The sequence below is a fragment of the Marmota monax genome, unplaced genomic scaffold, assembly GCF_021218885.2.
Source record: "Marmota monax isolate L192 unplaced genomic scaffold, Marmota_monax_Labrador192_F-V1.1 WCK01_AAM20220418_F8-fsc00203, whole genome shotgun sequence".
NCBI classification, from domain to species: domain Eukaryota; kingdom Metazoa; phylum Chordata; class Mammalia; order Rodentia; family Sciuridae; genus Marmota; species Marmota monax.
Window position 1 is genome coordinate 246420 of NW_026694787.1, and position 20204 is coordinate 266623.

The 20204-nt window shown below is 30.3% G+C and overlaps 1 protein-coding gene across 5 annotated transcripts in view; it reads right to left on the bottom strand.

Annotated features, from left to right (window-relative positions):
- Nucleotides 1-20204, bottom strand: part of Cnksr2 (connector enhancer of kinase suppressor of Ras 2) — a 278373-nt gene that overhangs the window by 209909 nt on the left and 48260 nt on the right. For all 5 annotated transcript variants that reach the window (XM_046425867.2, XM_046425865.2, XM_046425864.2 and 2 more), the window contains exon 4: nucleotides 7352-7439. In XM_046425867.2, the coding sequence (XP_046281823.1) occupies nucleotides 7352-7439 (88 nt within the window). The remainder of the gene's footprint in view (nucleotides 1-7351; nucleotides 7440-20204) is intronic.

Genomic DNA, 20204 nt, shown 5'->3' on the forward strand with positions numbered 1-20204 from the left:
TTCCACTAAATTATAGACAGTAGGCTAAAATAGTTTTCAGTCTTTACAACAACCCTACAATGATCCAATAGGGTATGATCAACTTTCAGAGATGTAGGTAAAAATGATCAGAGATATAACTGGTTCAAGTTCATAGCTTTCAACTAAAAGCAGAGGCAGAATAATAAACTCAATCTTCTATTTCATGTTAAATTCCACATAATTTTGCCATAAAATGCCAAAATAAATGATATGAGATGCCAGTGAAAGGAAGTAGTATTCACACAGATGGAATATAGTTAAGTTAAATATAACAGCTATTGTAAATAAATTTACAGAACAAATTTCCCTGAATAAATAAATCCTTAGTGAAATTTTGAAAATAACTCCTAGGCTATTTATTTTTACAAAATTTTGCATTTTTTTTAGTATTTACAAATATGTGCTTTAAGAATTTAAACCACAAATTTCGATTGAACAAGTCACAGTAAAGCTCTCATTTTTTTCTCAAGTATTTACCTTGAGTAAATGACAACCTAAGATTAAAAATATACAGTGTTTAGATTAAATTCAATCAGGAACACATTTAAGAAGGGCTATACACTCAATATGATTATTTGTTTTTATTTAAAAATTCATATACAGAGAATGCTTATATGTTTTACTTTTATTCTTTGTATTTAAAGTATTATAAAGGTAACAAAAATAATTAGAAAGCATATATACATAATTTAGAGATGTTTTCCATCAAAATAAACATTTTCAATATTGATAGTTAAAGAATACTTTTTCTATTTTAATGAATAATTTTTAGAAAGAAATGAAATATCTCTAATAGGTAAATATGGAACAAAGTAAAATAAAGGAATTGTCAGAAAGTCAAAATAACAATTTAAGTAAATATATTTCTTATAGAAAAAGACTCAAGCACTTTGGTCTAGTTGTTTTTGTATGACTAGGTTGGGACAGGTTTCTGTAAAATACTTCCAACCCTATTCAGACAACGAGTGATACCCAAGGACACAGAAAATAAATCTAAAAAGACTGAAAATGAATAAGCAAATAAGAAAGCAAAAATACAGTTTAGAGGAGACAAAGCATATTGCCAGAAGTTGAATTTTAGAAGGAAGTTTTCACTCTGTATTTAACACTTGAAAATCTGATTTCAAATGTTTCACATGTTGAAATCATTCCCTCATCATGTAATTCAGATTTAACTGTAAATGCAGCTCAAGAAAAATAACAAACACCAAATGGAGAAAAAAAACTACACATTTATCTTTTTAAAAATGTGATTATGCTACTTCCTTTTATCCTCTCTCCTTATTTCTCAGTCATTTTATGACATTACTTTCTTTTCAGTTTTCATTTCACATTGTGAGCCATTTTTAAATATACCTAATTTGATTCTTGCAATAAATTTAAAGCAGATATTTCTTTTTATACATGCAATAAATTAAAGTAGGTATCATTATTTCTTTTTATACACGTTGCAAGCAATGACATGGCTTCTCCAATATAAAATGAGGTAAAAGGGCTGAGTTTCAAGTCTTCCAAGACTACCTGTTTCCATCCTTGTCCCCTACACTAAGTATTCTAAGCTTCACCAAAGCTTATCCTTTCAAACCAACACTTTTAGCCTAATTTCTTTAACGAGTGACACTCCAATACATCATTTTTTTGTGTCTAAAGTGGAAAACATAAAAATGGCACATTAGAATAATTTTAAGTTATGCTGATATCCATTAAGACACACATCATGGCAATTATATCAATGCTGACAAGAACGCGTGGGTACCTGTCTCATTTTCTGATTCAGTTGCTGACAGTGCCCTAAATGAGGCTTCAGTCATTTGTGAGAAATTTTTCCACTTAAGATTTTAAAATCAGTTTCCCTTCTTTTTTTTAAGAGAGAGAGAGAATTTTAATATTTATTTTTTAGTTCTCGGTGGACACAACATCTTTGTTTGTATGTGGTGCTGAGGATCGAACCCGGGCCGCACACATGCCAGGCGAGCGCGCTACCGCTTGAGCCACATCCCCAGCCCCAGTTTCCCTTCTTTCTCAACAATGTTATTATGGCCAATTTTATGTGGAAAGGAAAATGTTGGAGGTGAATCTCTTTAAAAGAACTTCAAATATCATAATCTCAAACCATCACAACTGGGAATAAGTAAAATAGATAAAGCAGATTAAATACATTCTACCAAATGGTGTTTTTTTAAAGGAAACTGATCTCTTTTTCTTCTAATTGTAGTGTTATTTTAAATATAAGTGACCAATATAAAAAAGCACTTTATACTTCATAGTACCACCCCTTTGTGTTAAGAGGGGGGAGAAAAGCCATTTGTGGCAGTTTATTTTTAGATATTGATCGTCTCTTCTTGCTGCAAAGGGAATAAAAATAATTAAAGTTGAGTGAAAAATAATTTGAAGCACAGCATATTTCAAAGCATAACTATCATCATAACTGTTCAGATGAGATTTCTTAAAAACCTGGTAATAAATGCGTGCCCTAGATACTTTTTTTAAAATCTATACCTTCCTTATATTGGCCTCTTTAACTGGCAGCTTAAGTTTAATTCCTGTCTTCATAAATGTCATACAATTCCAAACAAATGGACTGATTACCATGTATATAAAGGCTGAATTAGATGATTAGATGGACATTAACGATTTGTAAGTTATGTAATTCACATCAAGATATAATTTAAATATTTGTCTATGCTGTCGTCTTTTCTCAAAGCAACATTTCTCCAATGTACACAACATTCATTTTGAAAAAAAATTTCTGATAACTCAAATTCATTTTAGGAAATTGGAAAAATTCAGAAAAGTAGAGTCTAGATTAATTGAGCTACATTCCTATTGCTACTCTGGGTAGCAACAGACCACAGAGCCTAGAAAAATTTGGTGCTGAAATGACATAACATAAAAGTAGAACAATAGATTATTTAAGAGATGATACATAAGTACTAATGTATTATGCCTATAATTAAATTTGCTCCAAAAGATATGTTCTGTTAGCATTATAAATATGTACAATGTTTCAGAAAGATGTAGTCACTATCACTGTAGGCTTGAAAAATGGTTAGGAGGATCAGTACTCTCATTTTCACTAATGAATAGAGATGTAAAATGATGATTATTTCTGAAGTTCTTTATATTAAGAGCAGAAACAAAACTGAAGGTTTACATGAGAGAGGAAACAAAAATGAGTAATAATTCAAGCATTTAATTTCAAAAGGAGAGAAAAGAGCATGTACAAATTGAAGGGAATAACACTGATCAGGTCAATTTATTTTAACAAATATGAAAAAGTATCTACAATGTCACCTACTATATTTGAAAATTAATAAGAAAGTGTTTCTGTCTTTGAGTTCATAATCTAATGAAATGAGAAAATTATTATTCATAGCCATGCAAATTAAGGTTAAGGGACTCTTCTCTGTCTCTCATATGACAACAAATTATAAAGTCAACAAAGGAAACAAAATGGAATTGTAAAAAAATAATTAACATATATATTTATGTCTCAAGAATAGATAGGAAAAGTAGAGGACAAACAGAAAAGTACTATTTATAATTCCAACCATATCAATAATACCATTAAATATAAACAGTCAAAAGAGGGGTTTGGTACAATCAGTTTTGGGAAATTGGAAAAGTTTCACAAATGAAATTGTACTTCCTAATAGTTTTAAAACTGGGACATAATTTTAATAGTCAGAGATAAACAGATAAATGGGGTATATTCTGCAGAGATGTCAACATAAAAGAGAAACCTTAAGATCTATTTTACTGATGATATGTCACTCACATGACCTAGACTACAATTAAAATGCCTAGGAGTACTAGAAGATAAAACCAAAGTTATGCTAGAATCATATGTTGATCCCTTTGAATTTCGAAGAGAGAAGTGTGTAATCAGTTTGGAAATAGTGGAATATTGATGAAAGTGACAAAACTGGAGCATGGATTTGGGAATGACTAATCTGAAAGTGATTGTTTCTATAGTTACTTACTTTTATATTTAAGTAGATTAAATCAGGATGTCATAAAACAGTTTCTTAAGAGAAATTTGCATCTAATATTTCCTTTAAAGTACAACAAAAAGACATAGTTAAAGTAAGAACTGAGACTTACTTTAACTATGTCTTTTTGTTGTACTTTAAAGGAAATATTTATATTTCCTTTAAAGGTATAAGTTGGGATGGAGTAGGCAAGGCAAGAATAAAGAATAGCCATGTACAGAAGTTTTTGTACCAAACTATCTTAAAGGTGAAACACTGAACAGGAAATGTGTTGGAAAAATGAGAATCAGGTAGAAGTAACTGTGACAAACGTTATGACCACTAAATTAAAAAAAAAAAAAAAAAAACAGAGGTAACGTAGAGCAGAATGTTCTAAGAAGGGCATGGAATCTCTTCAAGACAGAGTATACAGTGGATAGAGGGTCCAGAAAGTCTTTCTGTATTCTGAGTACATGTGCAGTATTTTAATAATTCCATGTTTGACTAAAAACGAAGTACCTAAAATTCAACCTGTAAAAGCATTCTTTCTATTCTACCTAATGTTTCCTAACCTGTAAATAACAAAATTTAAACCTATTTCTATCTTAAAATAAAATTCTTAAAGAGAATGTTGAGCTAAACAGTGCAGCTATGAAAAGGTCCTTTTGAGAAAATAAATAAGTCTCTAGGAGCAATATAAGAGTGGGTTTTGTTTTCTATAAAGTAGTTGTCAATAGCAGGCATTCATACATTCCAGAAATAAGAAAAACTGAATCACTTCTTAGTTAGATGGTAGGTTCTTATAACTGCACAATGTGTGGGCTAGTCACATCTGACATAAACTGTACTTCCATAACTGTTTATGTCTCTACAGAAGTCCTTAATTCACCAAAAATTATTTCAGCTATTTTTCTCAAGAGTTAAAGATTAGTGACAAACGTATGTTCTGTTACCTTTGAGTCCTAAAATTAGAAACACTCCACTTTTGACTTCAATCTATATATGAGTTAAAAGGAAAGATCATTTTGTTTATCCCTTTTTAATATGGTAAAACATTAAATAGATATGAATTAAGTAACAATAAATTCGCTGATACTCTCCTTCAGGATTTCCAAGAAAACTTACATGTGCCATTTAGAAGTACAGTCTTGGTTTATAAGTCAACAAAGTATCACCATATTACTCAAAAGTAAATCTTAAACTGATTTCTAGCTTCAGATGTTTCAAGGAGACACAAAAAATTAAAATCACCTACTTTCATACCATAAATATACTTAAAATTATTTTGAAGTTAACATCACATTGATTGGTTTCTTATAGGAATAACAATGCTTTTGTAACAATGAGTTTCCTTTCTATATAAAATATTGAAATTATCAAATTGTTAATTCTTTGGCTTAATTTCATAGTATGTCAATTGTCTTTGTGTCTCATATATAAATAAAAATGCTTAAATAATATACATAATATGGGTAGCATAGATTTTATCATATAATAATTACTGTTATTATTATTTACACATAGATTACTACTGATCACATACCCAATATTAAGATGCTATGAATAATTATGGTGTAATTATGGTGTAAATGCCATGTACCCTTTAAGTCGAATTTCTTTCTCTCATAGTAAAAAGAAAGAAATTAATAATCTGTTATCCACGACCCTAAATCTCTGATCAAATTTAATGCCTCAAAAAAGTGAAGCTTTAGGAAATAGATTTTTAAAGAAATGCTACTGATAATTCAGTACAAAAAATTGTTCATAAATTATATCATTGTTTCCATCTCTGTGCTCTAGATCAGTGTATGAAAACTGGCAAACATGCAGGTTCCTGGGCCCTGCTTATAGTACATTTGAAGTGGCTCTAAGAATCCGAATTTCTAACATGTTTCCACATGATAACATTACTACTGGTCCCACTGGAATAGCATTGTCCTAAAAGATGTTTCAGTAAATTATGGCTCATGTGCCAGATTTGACTTGCTGTCTATTTTTGTAAAACAATTTTTATTGTAACATTAATTCATTCATACCTGTCTGGCTGTTGGTGCTCTATAAGAGAGGTAAGTAATTGTGGCAGATAACTATACAGATTATAAAGACTTAAATGGCTCTTTACAGAAAACATTTGCTAACTTTTTCCCAAAAATATTACTCTTCTCTCCATCATCCATTGAGATCTTTGAAACCCAGAAACTAAGTTTATTGCTATCAAAATTGAAGTGTAGAGTTAGACTATTAGGGTACTTCAAAGCTAATAAAATATTTACCATCTTCATGAATGTCTCTTTGGCTAACATCTCACTGCCATGATTTAATTCTGATGAATGCCTGACATGTTCCACAATTAAAAGTCACAAAGTTAACCTCTATGCTAAAATAAAAAAAGTCTGAAAACCTGTAGTTTCTTATATATGGTACAAATAAAATCTGTACAGTACAACAAAAATATACTGAAGGATTTATGTCTCCATTAGTAAAAATTTCTTATTTCTTAGAGAAAATAGAGCCAATATAAGAAAGTTACAATTATCCCTGGTCATGAAGGACAAGCAGAATGATAAATTAAACCACCAGTTTCCCTAATTTAGTTAATAATTTTTTATCATCTTACATTATCCTCTGCCATCCTATATCTCCGTCATTGGTAATAGTATTCTGAGAAAGCAGCAGCAGCAATAAACTGACATAAGATTTATAAAGAGTGGTGGTTACAGGCCTGAGACCTCTCAGAAGTATTTTTTATTAGATTTAAACATTTTTGCAGAATATCTAGTAGTCAATTGACTTCAGTTTCTACAATTTCTCTCTGTCTTACATCAGGATTGACTCAAACATTTACATTAGCTTCTGGACTCCTGAAGGCATTTGATTTTGGGATTCCTGGCTTAGATGATATCCAAAGTAAAAAAAAAAAAGTTCAGGTAGTTATATCATTATTAAAAGCTATTACATATATTTGTTTATATGGGCATACATAAATGAAACCAATAGTGTTTTAGAGTAAAAATCTGAGACTATAATCTAAATGGGGTAATTTCATTTTACAAAAAGCAACAGAGTTTAGTCACCCACATGCCAAGTGTGAGATGAATAGACATTATGACCTTATTATAATAATTTATTTGAAAGTTAAAATTATTTTTATATCTTCAGATAAACAAAATCCCTATTTATTGAGCCATATGCATAGTTTTCCAATAAATATCGATATATTTGGTTTCTTTAGAACATTTGTCTTTGATTCAGAAACTTTGAAACCACTATTTTACAAGCTTTTGGTAAATAGAATACTGTCATTATTAAAATATGAAATTGCTAAGAAATTAACAGAAGGAAATTTTGTCAGCTAATACCTGTTGCACAATTGTTGTTAATTCCAAGCAGAGCTGTATGACATTGTTCCTTGTAACTGAATAGTCTGTCACAGCAGCAAATGGTGACCTACAAAGAGAAATGGAAAATTGTGATTACTAGGAATAGCTTTTCAAAAGTGCCAAAATGCAATAGCCCAAGATAAGATTTTGAATAATAAAAAGTGAATTGTTTTAAAGCTTGCATATTAATAAAATGATATTTGGTATTTTATTTAAAGAAAAACATTGTAAGAAATTTTGGAAAATAATCAAATTCTAGAAAAGTAATATTTGTTATCAATTTCCCAATTTTAAAGTTCTTAATACTTAGAACTTCTTTGATACTTCTTTCTTCTTTTAAGGTCTCTTCATTACATCTAATCAAAACAACAAAAAGATATGCGGGTTTGGGTATGTAGCTGAGTGGCAGAGCACTTGCCCAGCCTGTAGGAGGCCTAGGGTTCTATCCCCAGCACTTTCCCCCCACAAAACCAAAAAGGAATATTAGACAAAGTCAGTATTTTTGTTCACTTTCCAAAGAAGCTAAGAATTTAAGTACAGCATCTGCTCGAAATGTTAAAGATTATGAGCTAATGTTTACTGAAGGCTTAGTATATGCCAGTTGCTGTTTAAATGTTACACATACACTAAATAACTTAATCTCCACAATAACTCTTGGGCGATAGGCACTATTATTATTCCCATTTTACAGTTGAGAAAACAAAAGTAGAGAAAAGTTAAATGACTTATTTACATTCACACACCTAGGAAGTAGTGTTCAAACTCTTAAGTCTGACTCCAGAACCCATCCTCACACTTGGTTAAACACTAACACACAGTGGCTCTATGAATTTACCTAGGTTTTATTTCGAGCTAATGTTACTCACGTCTATTTTGGAACAACTTTGTGTTCTTTCTTGTATTTGCTTCACCACTAAACAAATTCACAATGGCTTTTCAATACTCCTTATCCTCTCTTGTCTGTTAATGTCATCAGGCTTTTTTTGGAGGACAAAGCTTAAATGACTGGGGAGGCCCAGTTTAAGGAAAAGAAAACAAAACAAAATCATGACTGTAAAGAAGGTATGGACGTAAAAAAATTAACAAATTATTGGAACCTTGGTACTTTCAAATGAGATATCTCAGGCAATTCACTAGAAATACTCAGAGCTGCTTACTGGTCACAAACTGAATCTGACTCCTTTCTAGAAAACCCAACAACTGAAACACCTCCCAATCTCAAAGGGGTCCATATAAGAGAGAGGTTCTTTATCAGGTAGATTTTTTAAAAATATATAATATACATATAAAATTTGGCCATTCTAACAGCTATGTAGTAGCATAACATAATAGTTTCAATTTGGATTTCTCTAATGGTTATCCATATTTATATTATACATAATCTATATCTTAATGGTTTTTATACTTTCCTAGTAATTATCTCATAGTTAATGATGTTAGACATCTTTCATGTGCATGTTTGCTATCCATATATACTTTTTTGGTAAAATATCTGTTTAAAAACTTTGCACATTTTCTATTTGGATTATCAGCATCCTTACTACTGAGTTTACAAAGTTCTTAATACATTTTACAGGCAAGTCTTTTATTGAACTGATTTGTAAATATTTCTTCTCAGTCTGTGGTTGGTCTTTTCATCCTCTTAACAGGGTCTTTAGCAGTAGATGAAAAGTTTTTAATTTTGATTAGGTCAAATACATTGAAAACATTTTCCTCTTGATTGTGAGTTTACTATCATCTAAAAAATCTAAGTCAAGCTTTTTTTCTAAAAGTTTTACAGTTTTATTTTTTACATTTAGCATCTCCCAATACCAAAGGGGTCCATATAAGAGAGAGGGTCTTTCTTAGCTAGATTTTTAAAAACATATTTTTCTCTCTATATATATTTTAAATTTTGGCCATTCTAATAGCTATGTAGTGGCATAACATCATAGTTTTAATATGGATCAATTTTGAGTCAGTTGTTGTATAAGGTGTGAGGTTTAAGTTGAAGATTACTTTTCTTTCTTTTTTTTTTTTTTTTTTTTTTTTTTTTTTTTTTTTTGCTATCCAAGTATTCCAGCAAAATTTCTTGAAGACTACCATGACTACCATTCTCCACTGAATTGCTGGCACCATTCTCGAAATCCAGTTAATCATACTTATAAAGTTATAGTTCTGGACTCTGTCTATCCTGCTACCCATATTACGGTTTTGATTGATTACTGAAACTATATGACTTAAAATGAGCTAATCTCTTTAAAAATAATTGTCAAAAAGTCAAGTTTTTTTTTTTTTCAAAATTGATTAACTATTCTAGTACCTTTGTTTTTCAATATGAATTTTAGAATTAGATTGTACTTACAAAATTCCATCTGGAATTCTGATGTTTCACCAAACCTACATGAAAATTTGAGAATTTAACATCTTACTAACTCGAGTCTTTTAATTAATGAACATGGTGTGTATCTCCATTTATTTATGACTTTGATTTCATACATCAGTGATTTGCAGTTTTCACATATAGATCATGTAGGCACTTTTGCTAAATTTATAGTCATCTCATTATTTTTGAATCAACTGTAAATTATGCTGCTTTGAAATTTAGTTTGCAAATTTTCATCACTACTATGTGGAAATATGATTGACCTTTGTATGTGTAATTTATATCCTACTATCCTCAATATTCCCTAGTTTTAAAAGACAGTTTTTGTAGAATTCTTTGGATTTTCTACACAAAGATTATCTACAAACAGGCAAAGTTTTACTTCTTCCTTTCCCATCTTTATACCTTTTCTTTCCTGCTATACTGGAGAAGACTTGCAATATGATATTAAGTAGAAGCCGTGAAAGTAGACATGCTTGCTTTAGAAGAGAAGCAATGATTATTTCACAAAATAGTATAAGGTTTGTTACATACGTTTTATATATGCTTTTTATCAAGTTTAAGATATTCTACTTTACTACTTGCTAATAATTTTTCTCATGAATAGGTATTTTGTGAATTTTTTTCCCCACATGAACTGATATGATCATGCAATTTGTATTTTTTACCTCACACATGATTAGTTTCATTGTTTGAAGCAGATTTAGAAACCTAAAATAAATTCCACTTAGTTGCAATGTATATTTCTATTAATGTATGGTTGGATCTGGTTTTCTAACATTCTCTTGAGAATTTTAACGTCTAAGTTCATAAGAAATTTTGGTTGTCATTGTGGCTGTTGTTTGCATTGTCTTTTGAAATCAGGATAACGACTGCCTCATAAAATGAGTTGGGAAATTTTCCCTCTCTTTTTTGGAATAGATGGTATAGAATTGATGCTCTTCCTTCATTAAGCAGATTCAATTCACCAGTTAAGATCACCTGGACCTGGAGATTTATTTTCTTTACCCTAAAGAGTACCATGGTCCCCTGTTTTCCATAGTTTCACTTTCTGTGGCCTCAGTTAGCCACAGTCTACCACAGTTCAAAAATACTAAATGGAAAATTCCAAAAATAAACAATTCATAATTTTAAATTAAATGCCACTTTGTGTGAAAACTGTTCACTGTCCTGTTCTGTCCTGCTTGAAATGTGAATCATCCTTTTGTCCCTTGTATCCATACTATATAAGCTATCAACCATTAGTCATTTAGTAGCCATCTCAGGTATGTGATAAACTGTCTTGGGTATTTGTATTCAGGAAACCTACTGTAAGTAGTAATCTAATGGAGCATCACATTAACTGTATCATTGATCTCTGTTAATCTCATCACACAAGCAGTGTATTATCTCATATCTTCACAAGAAAGGTTAGTACAGAAAAATAAATTATTTTAAGAGGGAGAGAGACCACATTCGCAAAACTTTATTATAATATATTGTTCTAAATTTTCTATTTTACTATTAGTTATTGCTGTTAATCTCTGCAATAGTTTGGATATGAGATATCCCACAAAATTTCCTGTGTCATGCAGAAATATTAAGAGGTAAAATAATCTAAGATTTTGAGAGCTGTAACCTAATCAGTCCATCCTAGTTTGAATGGACTGACTGGATGGTAACTATACGCAGGTGGAGCATGGCTAGATGTGTTGGATCACTGGGCACGTGCCCTGGAAGGGTTCATCTTCCCTGAGGCCCCCTCCCTTCTTTCTTTTGCTTTCTGACCAGCCATGAATGAAGCAGCTTTCTTTCACTGAGACCCTTCCCTATGATGTGCGGTCTTACTCTGGGCCTAGAGCAATGGAGTCAGCCACCTATAGATTGACACCTCTAAAATTGTAAGCCCCAAATAACTTTCCTTCCCCTAAATTGTTGTTGTGGGTTATTTTGGTCATAACCATATAAAGATTAAATTAAAATTAAACTTTATAGTACATATCTATGAATTTAAAAAAAAAAACAGTCTATTTAGGGTTTGGTACAATCAGCAGTTTAGCAATCCACTGGGTTCTCTAGCTCCTCCATGGATAAGGTAGGACTATTCTATAGGATTTTTCAGATTATGTATTTCAGCTTTAGTTAAGTCCTGGTAGTTTGTGTTTTTTAGGAATTGTATATTTCTTAAAAACATGCTGTAGAATTAAGCTGTCAAATTTGTGCACAAAGTTATTTGTAGTATTCCTGTATTAATCTTTTAATTTTGACAATTTCTCTACTGTGTTTTTTATTTCAGTGAATTATGCTCTTACCAGTATTAATTGTTCTTATTCTTGCTTTGTGCTTATTTTGCTCTTATTTTTTTCTATTTTATTGTGATAGAAACTTAGGTAACTTGTTTTAAACTCTTTTTCTTCTCTGATATAAACATACAGTGCTATAAATTTCACTTTTAGCAGTGCTGTAAGTCGCGTACCATAAATTGTTTTGTTGTATGAAAATATTTTGCTCAATGTATTTTTTAATGTTCCTTAAGAATTCTCACTTGACTACTAGATTACTCAGAAGTATAGTGAGTTTTAGTGTGACTCCATTATCTGATTTCAATAATTTTAAGTTTATTGAAATTTGTTTTACAATGCAGATACAGTTTATCTTAGTGAACTGTCTCTGGGCACTTGAAATACATTTGTATTCTGTTGAATGGAGTGCTCTAAAACTGTCAACTATATTCTGTTGTTTGGTGGAGGTGTTTCGCTTTTCTAATCCTTACTAACTTTCTAGTAGTTTTCACAATTCTTAAGAGAAAAGAGATGAAGCATGTAACCATTTGTGGATTTGTCTATGACTTCTTTCAATTCTGTCAATTTTTGCTTCAAGTACTTTATTGTTTGATACACACATCTTATCAGCAATCTCTTATCTTCTTTATTGAATTGTTGATTTTGTATGTTCATCTATTACATTTTGATGTTTTTATCAATTTGAATACACAATATTTAGTTAGTACACATTAACTTTATGCTTCTCATATCTATTTGTTGCAAGTAATTTTTCTAGCCTGTTCTAATACTTTGTTACATGTTTTTCATTTTTCTGTAATCAATGGCAAGTAGTGTATTTATTTTATTCCATATTTTTATACTTAACATTTTTATGGATCTAGAAATCATTTTGCTTACATTATTTTTCTATTTTTTTGGATTTATATTTTGTATTTACATAACCAATATACCTATAATTTTCTTCAGTAAATAACCGATAGTATTCTATCATTATTTATTTTCCAAAGGCTTAACCAACTACCTCAAAACCATTTATTAAATTACCTTTTCCCAATGGTTTTAACATTGTTTTCTAAATATTTCTATATACCACAGTCTGTTATGGGCTTCTTCCACTCCAATTTATCTACATCAATATAATTTACTAAGATCTTAGGCAATATTAAGAATTTGAATAAAGTTAATAAGAAAAAATGTGATTAACTTATGTTTTTGGCTTAAAAATAACCTCTACATAAAAACCACTTTCTTCTTATTATTAACACATATTATTTATACAAGTAATAAGATTCACTGTGATGTTTCCATATATGCATATATCATGCACTAATTTATGTTTATCCAACTTTCTTCTATACTTCAAACCCTCTTAGCACTCTTCCCAGCTTCTAGAAGTCTAATTTCATTCTGTCCCTCTTACTCCCATCCCTCCCTATCTCTAGTGGCTGCTATTCCATTCTGTACAAGGTAGACTTATTGGTAGAAACCAGTTTTTAAAAATTCATTCTATGTGTAATAAGAATTGTAATGCATTCTGCTGTCATATATAAATAAAAAATTGCTTAAAAATTCATCCTGATGGAAATTTTCTAAAACTGGATTATAAAAATGGTTTCATATTGATATCTAAGTTTCATGAAACTCATCAAACTGTATACTTAAAATTGGTGAATTTTATAAAATGAATTTAGGCCTCAATAAAATTACTTTTTACAAAAGATACAAGCACTTCTAGGAGAAAAATCATTAATTTTAAAAAAAACTGCATAAAGACCTTTTTTTTTTGCTGTATTGCAGCATAAAAACTGGCATTTCAAATTAAGAATTAAAAAATGTGTGCAGTAGATTTTGAAAGAGCTTTGGTTCCTGGGTTTTAAAAGGGTAGAATTTGTTCATAATATTTAAACTTCATTCAAAAGTGATGCAACTAAATACTATATGATTTTTTTCTATAAGTGCTTAAAATAATCTCACATTTGATCTTCAAAATATACCAAAAAATCTATTTAATAACTGAATGCCTATAACCAACTTAATTCTACAGCATGTTTTCCTTTTCCCTGACCACTCCTATTTTAAGTAGGCCAAGCTTTTCAAGATTAAATTTCAAGAAAAATGGGAAGAAATCTAAATGCATACCAAGGAAAAAACTGATTTTCTTGTGCAGTAACTAAGAATCCCTGTAAAGTTTTCATCTTAAAGCAAATGATAAGCAGTCATACTGAGTCATTCTTAGCTAACCGATATTAATGTTTGGTATGATGACCTGGACTATCTACATACATAATTAAATATATGAGGCTGACAGGTAAGGTTCCAATATTTAGAGGTTACAAAATATGACCAATCAATCATGACTTAAAGTTCACCTGTCAGATAAAATAAATTGGTCTCTACAGAATAACTGAACATGAACAGCACAAAAATAAAACAAAATAAAATAATAAAGAAACCCTAAACTAGAGTTCGCAATACTTATGAAAAGAATACAGTAACTCATAGCAAGAAAACTTTTACATGCCACAAAGGAAAAAAGACAAACTCCTTAGTTTATCAATAAATGGTTATTATAGGAATTAACCCATTTAGATCGTGGAAAGATATTTTCTCTTATGCAAAGTTTTATAACCCTATAAGATATTATTATTTGTACATACTCCTCAAAGAAAACATTACAATAAGGAAAAGTTATTAATAGTTCTAAAATTATAAAAAAGTAGAAGCCAATAAGAAAAATCTGGGATGCTTTTTTATTTCTCAGGTTGGCACTGCTGAAGCCTTAGGGAAGTCCGTGAATAGTCGTAGTGCTAATATCACTGCTCTTTTCTCAAACAAATGATACCAAGTGAGGAGCAATGAGCACATGAGAGGAGATCACACCAGACAACAATGAACCACATTATCTGGTAGGCGGTGTTTGACATAGCTTTCATGGTCTTAATTTTTCTTGGTATAGAATTAATTTTTATCCTACGGTTTCCTATCATAGAAGAAGAAATTAGTTAAATAACTCTCATCTTAGTTAAGATGAAAGATTTCAAAATTTTTTTTTCAAAGAAAACATTTTCCCCTGACATATGAAAAAATGTTCACCATCTCTAGCAATTAGAGAAATGCAAATCAAAACTGCTCTAAGATTTCACCTCACTCCAGTCAGAAAGGCAATTAATCAAGAATACAAGCGATAATAAGTGTTGGCTAGGATATGGAGAAAAAGGCACACTCATACATTGCTGGTGGAACTGCAAATTGGTGCAAACACTTTGGAAAACAGTAGGAAGATTCCTCAAAAACTGACAATTTAAGTTCTTATAGCTTAAATATAAAACATTTTCAGTGCAAGATATCTCATTGATTCCTTCAAAAGAGAATGGTCTTAAAAGAGATTTTATAAACAATGTGATGAACATAATTATCCAAAGTACATGTATGAAGACACAAATTGGTGTGAAAATACTTTATATACAACCAGAGATATGAAAAACTTTGCTCTGTATGTGTAATATGAATTGTAATGCATTCCGCTGTCATATATAAAAAAATCAATAAAAAAGAATTACAAAGTAATGATAAAAATGAGAGTCTCAAAATAAATTTTTACCATAGTGAAATAAACTCTCTATCTAAAATTTTTGAACATTTTTACTGTTACTAGTGTACCTAGATTGTGTGTGTGTGTGTGTGTGTGTGTGTATTGGCAAAGCCAAAGAAAACTTCATAAAAGATGAGGTGTCAAAAACAGCAGGACACAGGTTAAAAATAGACAAGTAAGCCATGCATTAAAAATAAAAAGTAAAGCTACCAACTGTGATAAACCTCTGAGTCTTTTCCTCTAGGAAAATCTGCTGTTTCACTTGAGTCAATATTTAAAATGAGAAGAGCTTTCGAATTTAGAAAGCCTGATTTTTTAAAAATATTATTTGAGAAATTCAAGAATTTGGCCTTTGAAAATAAACCTCATTAAAAGGAAACACCAATAAATTTGGGGTTTTGTGAATTTTTCATAGCATCCTAATTTCCATGCCTTAAAACATGTGTAAGTTTTTCAATATCAAAAGGCATCTCATTGATTCCTTTGAAAAAGAATGATCTTGCAAGATATTTTACAAACAATTAGAATTAGGTAATAATGCTAAAAATTAGAGAAAAGAATAAACTTCATACTTAAAGTCTATTATATTTATAGAAAATAAACATTTTTCTATACAAGAAAATAAATATTTTCTATAAATATAATTCTACATAGAAATTTGAGGCATTGAGGCAAAAACCAGAAAAGTGGTAGTCTTGTTTAGCTTTTACAAGAAACACCACACTTCAAATAAGTGTTTATTGCTCCTTTCCTTTCCCAAGAATTCCTTCCTCAATATACTCAAGAATGGGTTCAAACATATAGTTAGCATGTCAATGGAATATGAGGGAGGATGAATAACAAAGTCTTAGTGTGAGACAAAGACAAATTCAAAGTATATAAAAAAATTTTCATACTACATGAACAACTTTAAGTTCATATGTAAGATGGTTATAATGATATCTGCTTTTTGAGAATTCAAAGAGTTGATACATATGATAAGGCATTTAGTAGAGTATTTAAAATTAAAGACTTTCACCTACTCATTTCATTTCTTTCCCTTTAAGCAACATAAAATAAAACTGCAATAAACCTAAATCATATTGTTGTGCATGCAAGTTCTCTCCAAAATGTCATAAATAACAAATTTCTTAATGCCAACAAATTACCACTCTTTAAAAGCAAAAACAGTTGTTCAACATCAAAATAGTCATATTAAACAGACAAAATTTTATTCTTCAACTAGCGAATTATATACTATGTTGCATACCAAAAGAGTAAACTAAAGTTAAATATCAAATACTTGGCAAAATTCAATTGCAGCAGCCATTTAATAACTCCCAAATTCAGTCAAATCTACACTCACAAACCAAAATAGTAAGAAATTTTGGTAGGCATTATTTGTATGGAAATTTTATAACTAAATATTTAATTTTAAGTTTCAAAAGAAAACAAATTAAAAGACAAGATGTACTCTAACTTTACATAAAGAAAATATTAAGGTAGATTATTTTCTAGAACTTAAGATGAAATAAATAAAAAATATTAACTAAATATTTTAGAGAAGAGGTAGGCAGGCACTTAAATCACAATTCTAAAAGAAACAATTTTTAAGTGTTTATTCTTTAATATTACACAAAGGGAAATAATTTGGAAATATCACTCAGTTGGCTTTGGTTAACAAGATCAATCAATTATAAAACATTCGTATTTAGAAGTGAACTTCAAATTCTGCAAATCTTTCATCCTTATTCTAAAAAGAAAAAAAAAAATACAGAGGCTAGGGGTTATTACCAAGAGCTAGAGGCAGAGCTGAGACTCAGTTCTTTCTCAGTCCTCTGCTTTTTTATACCACATCACAATGTATTTGGGGGATTCACAATAATAGTCATGGAGAACACTGTTCTTTTTTTTTTTTCTAGCATTTAGTTAGAGTGTTTTGTTTTCTGTATAAACATTACAAGATACACTGAAACAAGAAGACGTGTGGAGTATTAGCTGGCACTCCTGTTGCTACCTAGAAAATATTTTGCTTCTTTGAAAGGAATAAAAATACAATTTAAACACATGCATGCTAACAATGTCTACTAAAAGTCTATACCACTTGTTGAGAAAACAAATTGCCTAAATATTTCATCTGGCACAGTTGTAGATAGAATTCTATTCAATTGTTTCATTCACTCATTTGTTTATTCATTTATTGCAGTATTGGGGATCAAACCCAGAGCTTCATACATGCTAGCCCTAAAATTCTATTATATTTAAAATGATCTCAGTACCTTATAAAATTTATATAAGCCAAGGAGCAGTTAAGATAGATCTTCATCCAACCCAGGGAAGAAGAGAAAGCAAAGTTATGTTTCCCAATATATTAGTGGCACTGATAATTTGTTTTTCCTTTTTTCTAATCTAAAAGATTAAAAATCAGTGAAAAGGGGAAGTTAGTATTATATAAAACTATCCTGAAGTACAAATAATTTCATAGAATTTTTTTCCAAGAATTCTCACTTACCTTAACTTCCAACCAACTAAAGTCATATCCTGATTTCCTTAATCTAGCAAACACTTTGATTCCTTACCCTACTTAATCTCTCAATATCTAAACCTATTGACTACTTTCTTTTTTCCTTCGAAGTCTTTATTCCCCAGTCATCAGATCGGATTTATTATATATAAGTTTGGATAGTCCTTCAAACTCTTCACTGTCCCTGCTTTAATGATTCCATTCTCAACTTCTCTCTCCATTGATTCAAAAATATTTTTGGAAGCTGGGGTGGTGCATGCCTGTGATCCCAGTGGCTCAGGAGGCGGAGGCAGGAGGGTTGCAAGTTCAAACCCAGCCTCGGCAATTTAGGGAGGCTCTGAGCAACTTAGTGAAACCCTTTCTCAAAATAAAAAAAAAAGGGGGGCTGGGGATGTGGCTCTGTGGTTAAGCGCCCCTGATTCAATTCCTGGTACCAACAAAAATTATATATATATATATATATATATATATATATATATATATATATATATATATATATATAATCAGACAATATACACTAGGAATTCTTCTAGATAATTGTGATATCAATAAACAAAGCAGACTAAAAATCTCTGCTCTCTTAAAGCATATATAAAAGAGTAGATAGATGAAACCATAAGCATAATACCTAAAAGTAAGTCCTATAAATTATTAGAAGCTTTAAGTATTTTAGAAAACTGAGCAGGATAAGTAGAATCTATTCTTATATTACCCTTAAACCTTTCTGTTTTGATAAGAATACCACCATCCACTGAGTCAGTTAACTCAGATAACTTATTTATTCCAATATCTTCCTTTCTCTTAACTCTCTAGATTTTACTTGTCACTGGGTATTATTTATCTGCATAAATAACTCTTTCTTCCATTCTTTTCACTGCTTTTCAAATTTAAAATCTCAACCAAAAGCAGTAGAATGAATACATTACTGTAGTTAGACTCTCAGAAGTGACTCCTGGCTCCTTCATTTACTTACAATTTGGTTTTGGATTTAACCTCCCAAATTTCTAGTTTTTCCTATATGCAAATGAAGACATCCTTTTTTTGGCTTGTTTTGACCAAACAGAATGTGTCTGGAGGTATCTGTGCCCCACAGATATTGTCATCACCAAAGATAACATTAGTATCACCATCGATAGTAGCAGCATGATTAATTCCTAAAAAATAAAAAAAAGCTTTCTAACTGGTTTCCCTTCTTATAGTTTACTCTTCTCTAATATTTTCCAGCATGAAGCCCAAGTCACTTTTTAAATTTACAGATAGGAATGCAACAAAAACCCTAAGCAGCTCCCCATTGCCTTTTCCATAAAGTACAAATGCATGGCAAAGAATTTTGTTTCTTTATTTTGTTTTTTCTCCTTCAGCTTTTCCTTTTTCCTTTTCTTAATTTAAGCTGTTAAAGCACCATCATTAAGACAAGACAGTCTGGAGCTGAACTTTACTATGAAAGATCTTGAAAATAAAAGTTCAGCTTCTCTTTTAAATTTACAAAAGACTATGGTATGATATAAGAGAAAATATGCATTGTGAGAATCTTTGCAGCAATAGAGGCCAAATAGACAACCTAAATTATTTCCTTTAGGCTTTTTGTCACCATTTCTCTTATAAAATAAACACAAAACACCATTGATTGATCCACAGACTGCTTTATGTGTTTTTTTTGGTATATTTGTAGGCACACCTATATGTCTTTGTACATGTATTAGAATTAATATTTACCAAGAGCATCTTATTAGATGATAAAAATAACACCAGCATAAAAATTAATAATACAATAAAGTCTCAGAGACTTCTATAATGTTAAAATGCACTATGGTTTTATAAACAGTCATCTATTATTAAGAAGTAAAAATATTCTATAATCATTCTAACAATATACTTGTCTAACAGAGTAAAAAGAAAACATAAAAGAATTTACTAAATAGAAATATCAAGTCTGGGCAAATTTGCAATTATATGGCAGGTGATTGTAAAAGAAGATATAACTAAAATCAATATGTTCTTTAAGCTTTCTGATTATTGAGAAGCCTCTCAAAAAATCCTGTGTTATATTACTTAAGGAATAAGCTGCATTTTATTTACTAAACATAGTAATAACATTTGAAATGTAC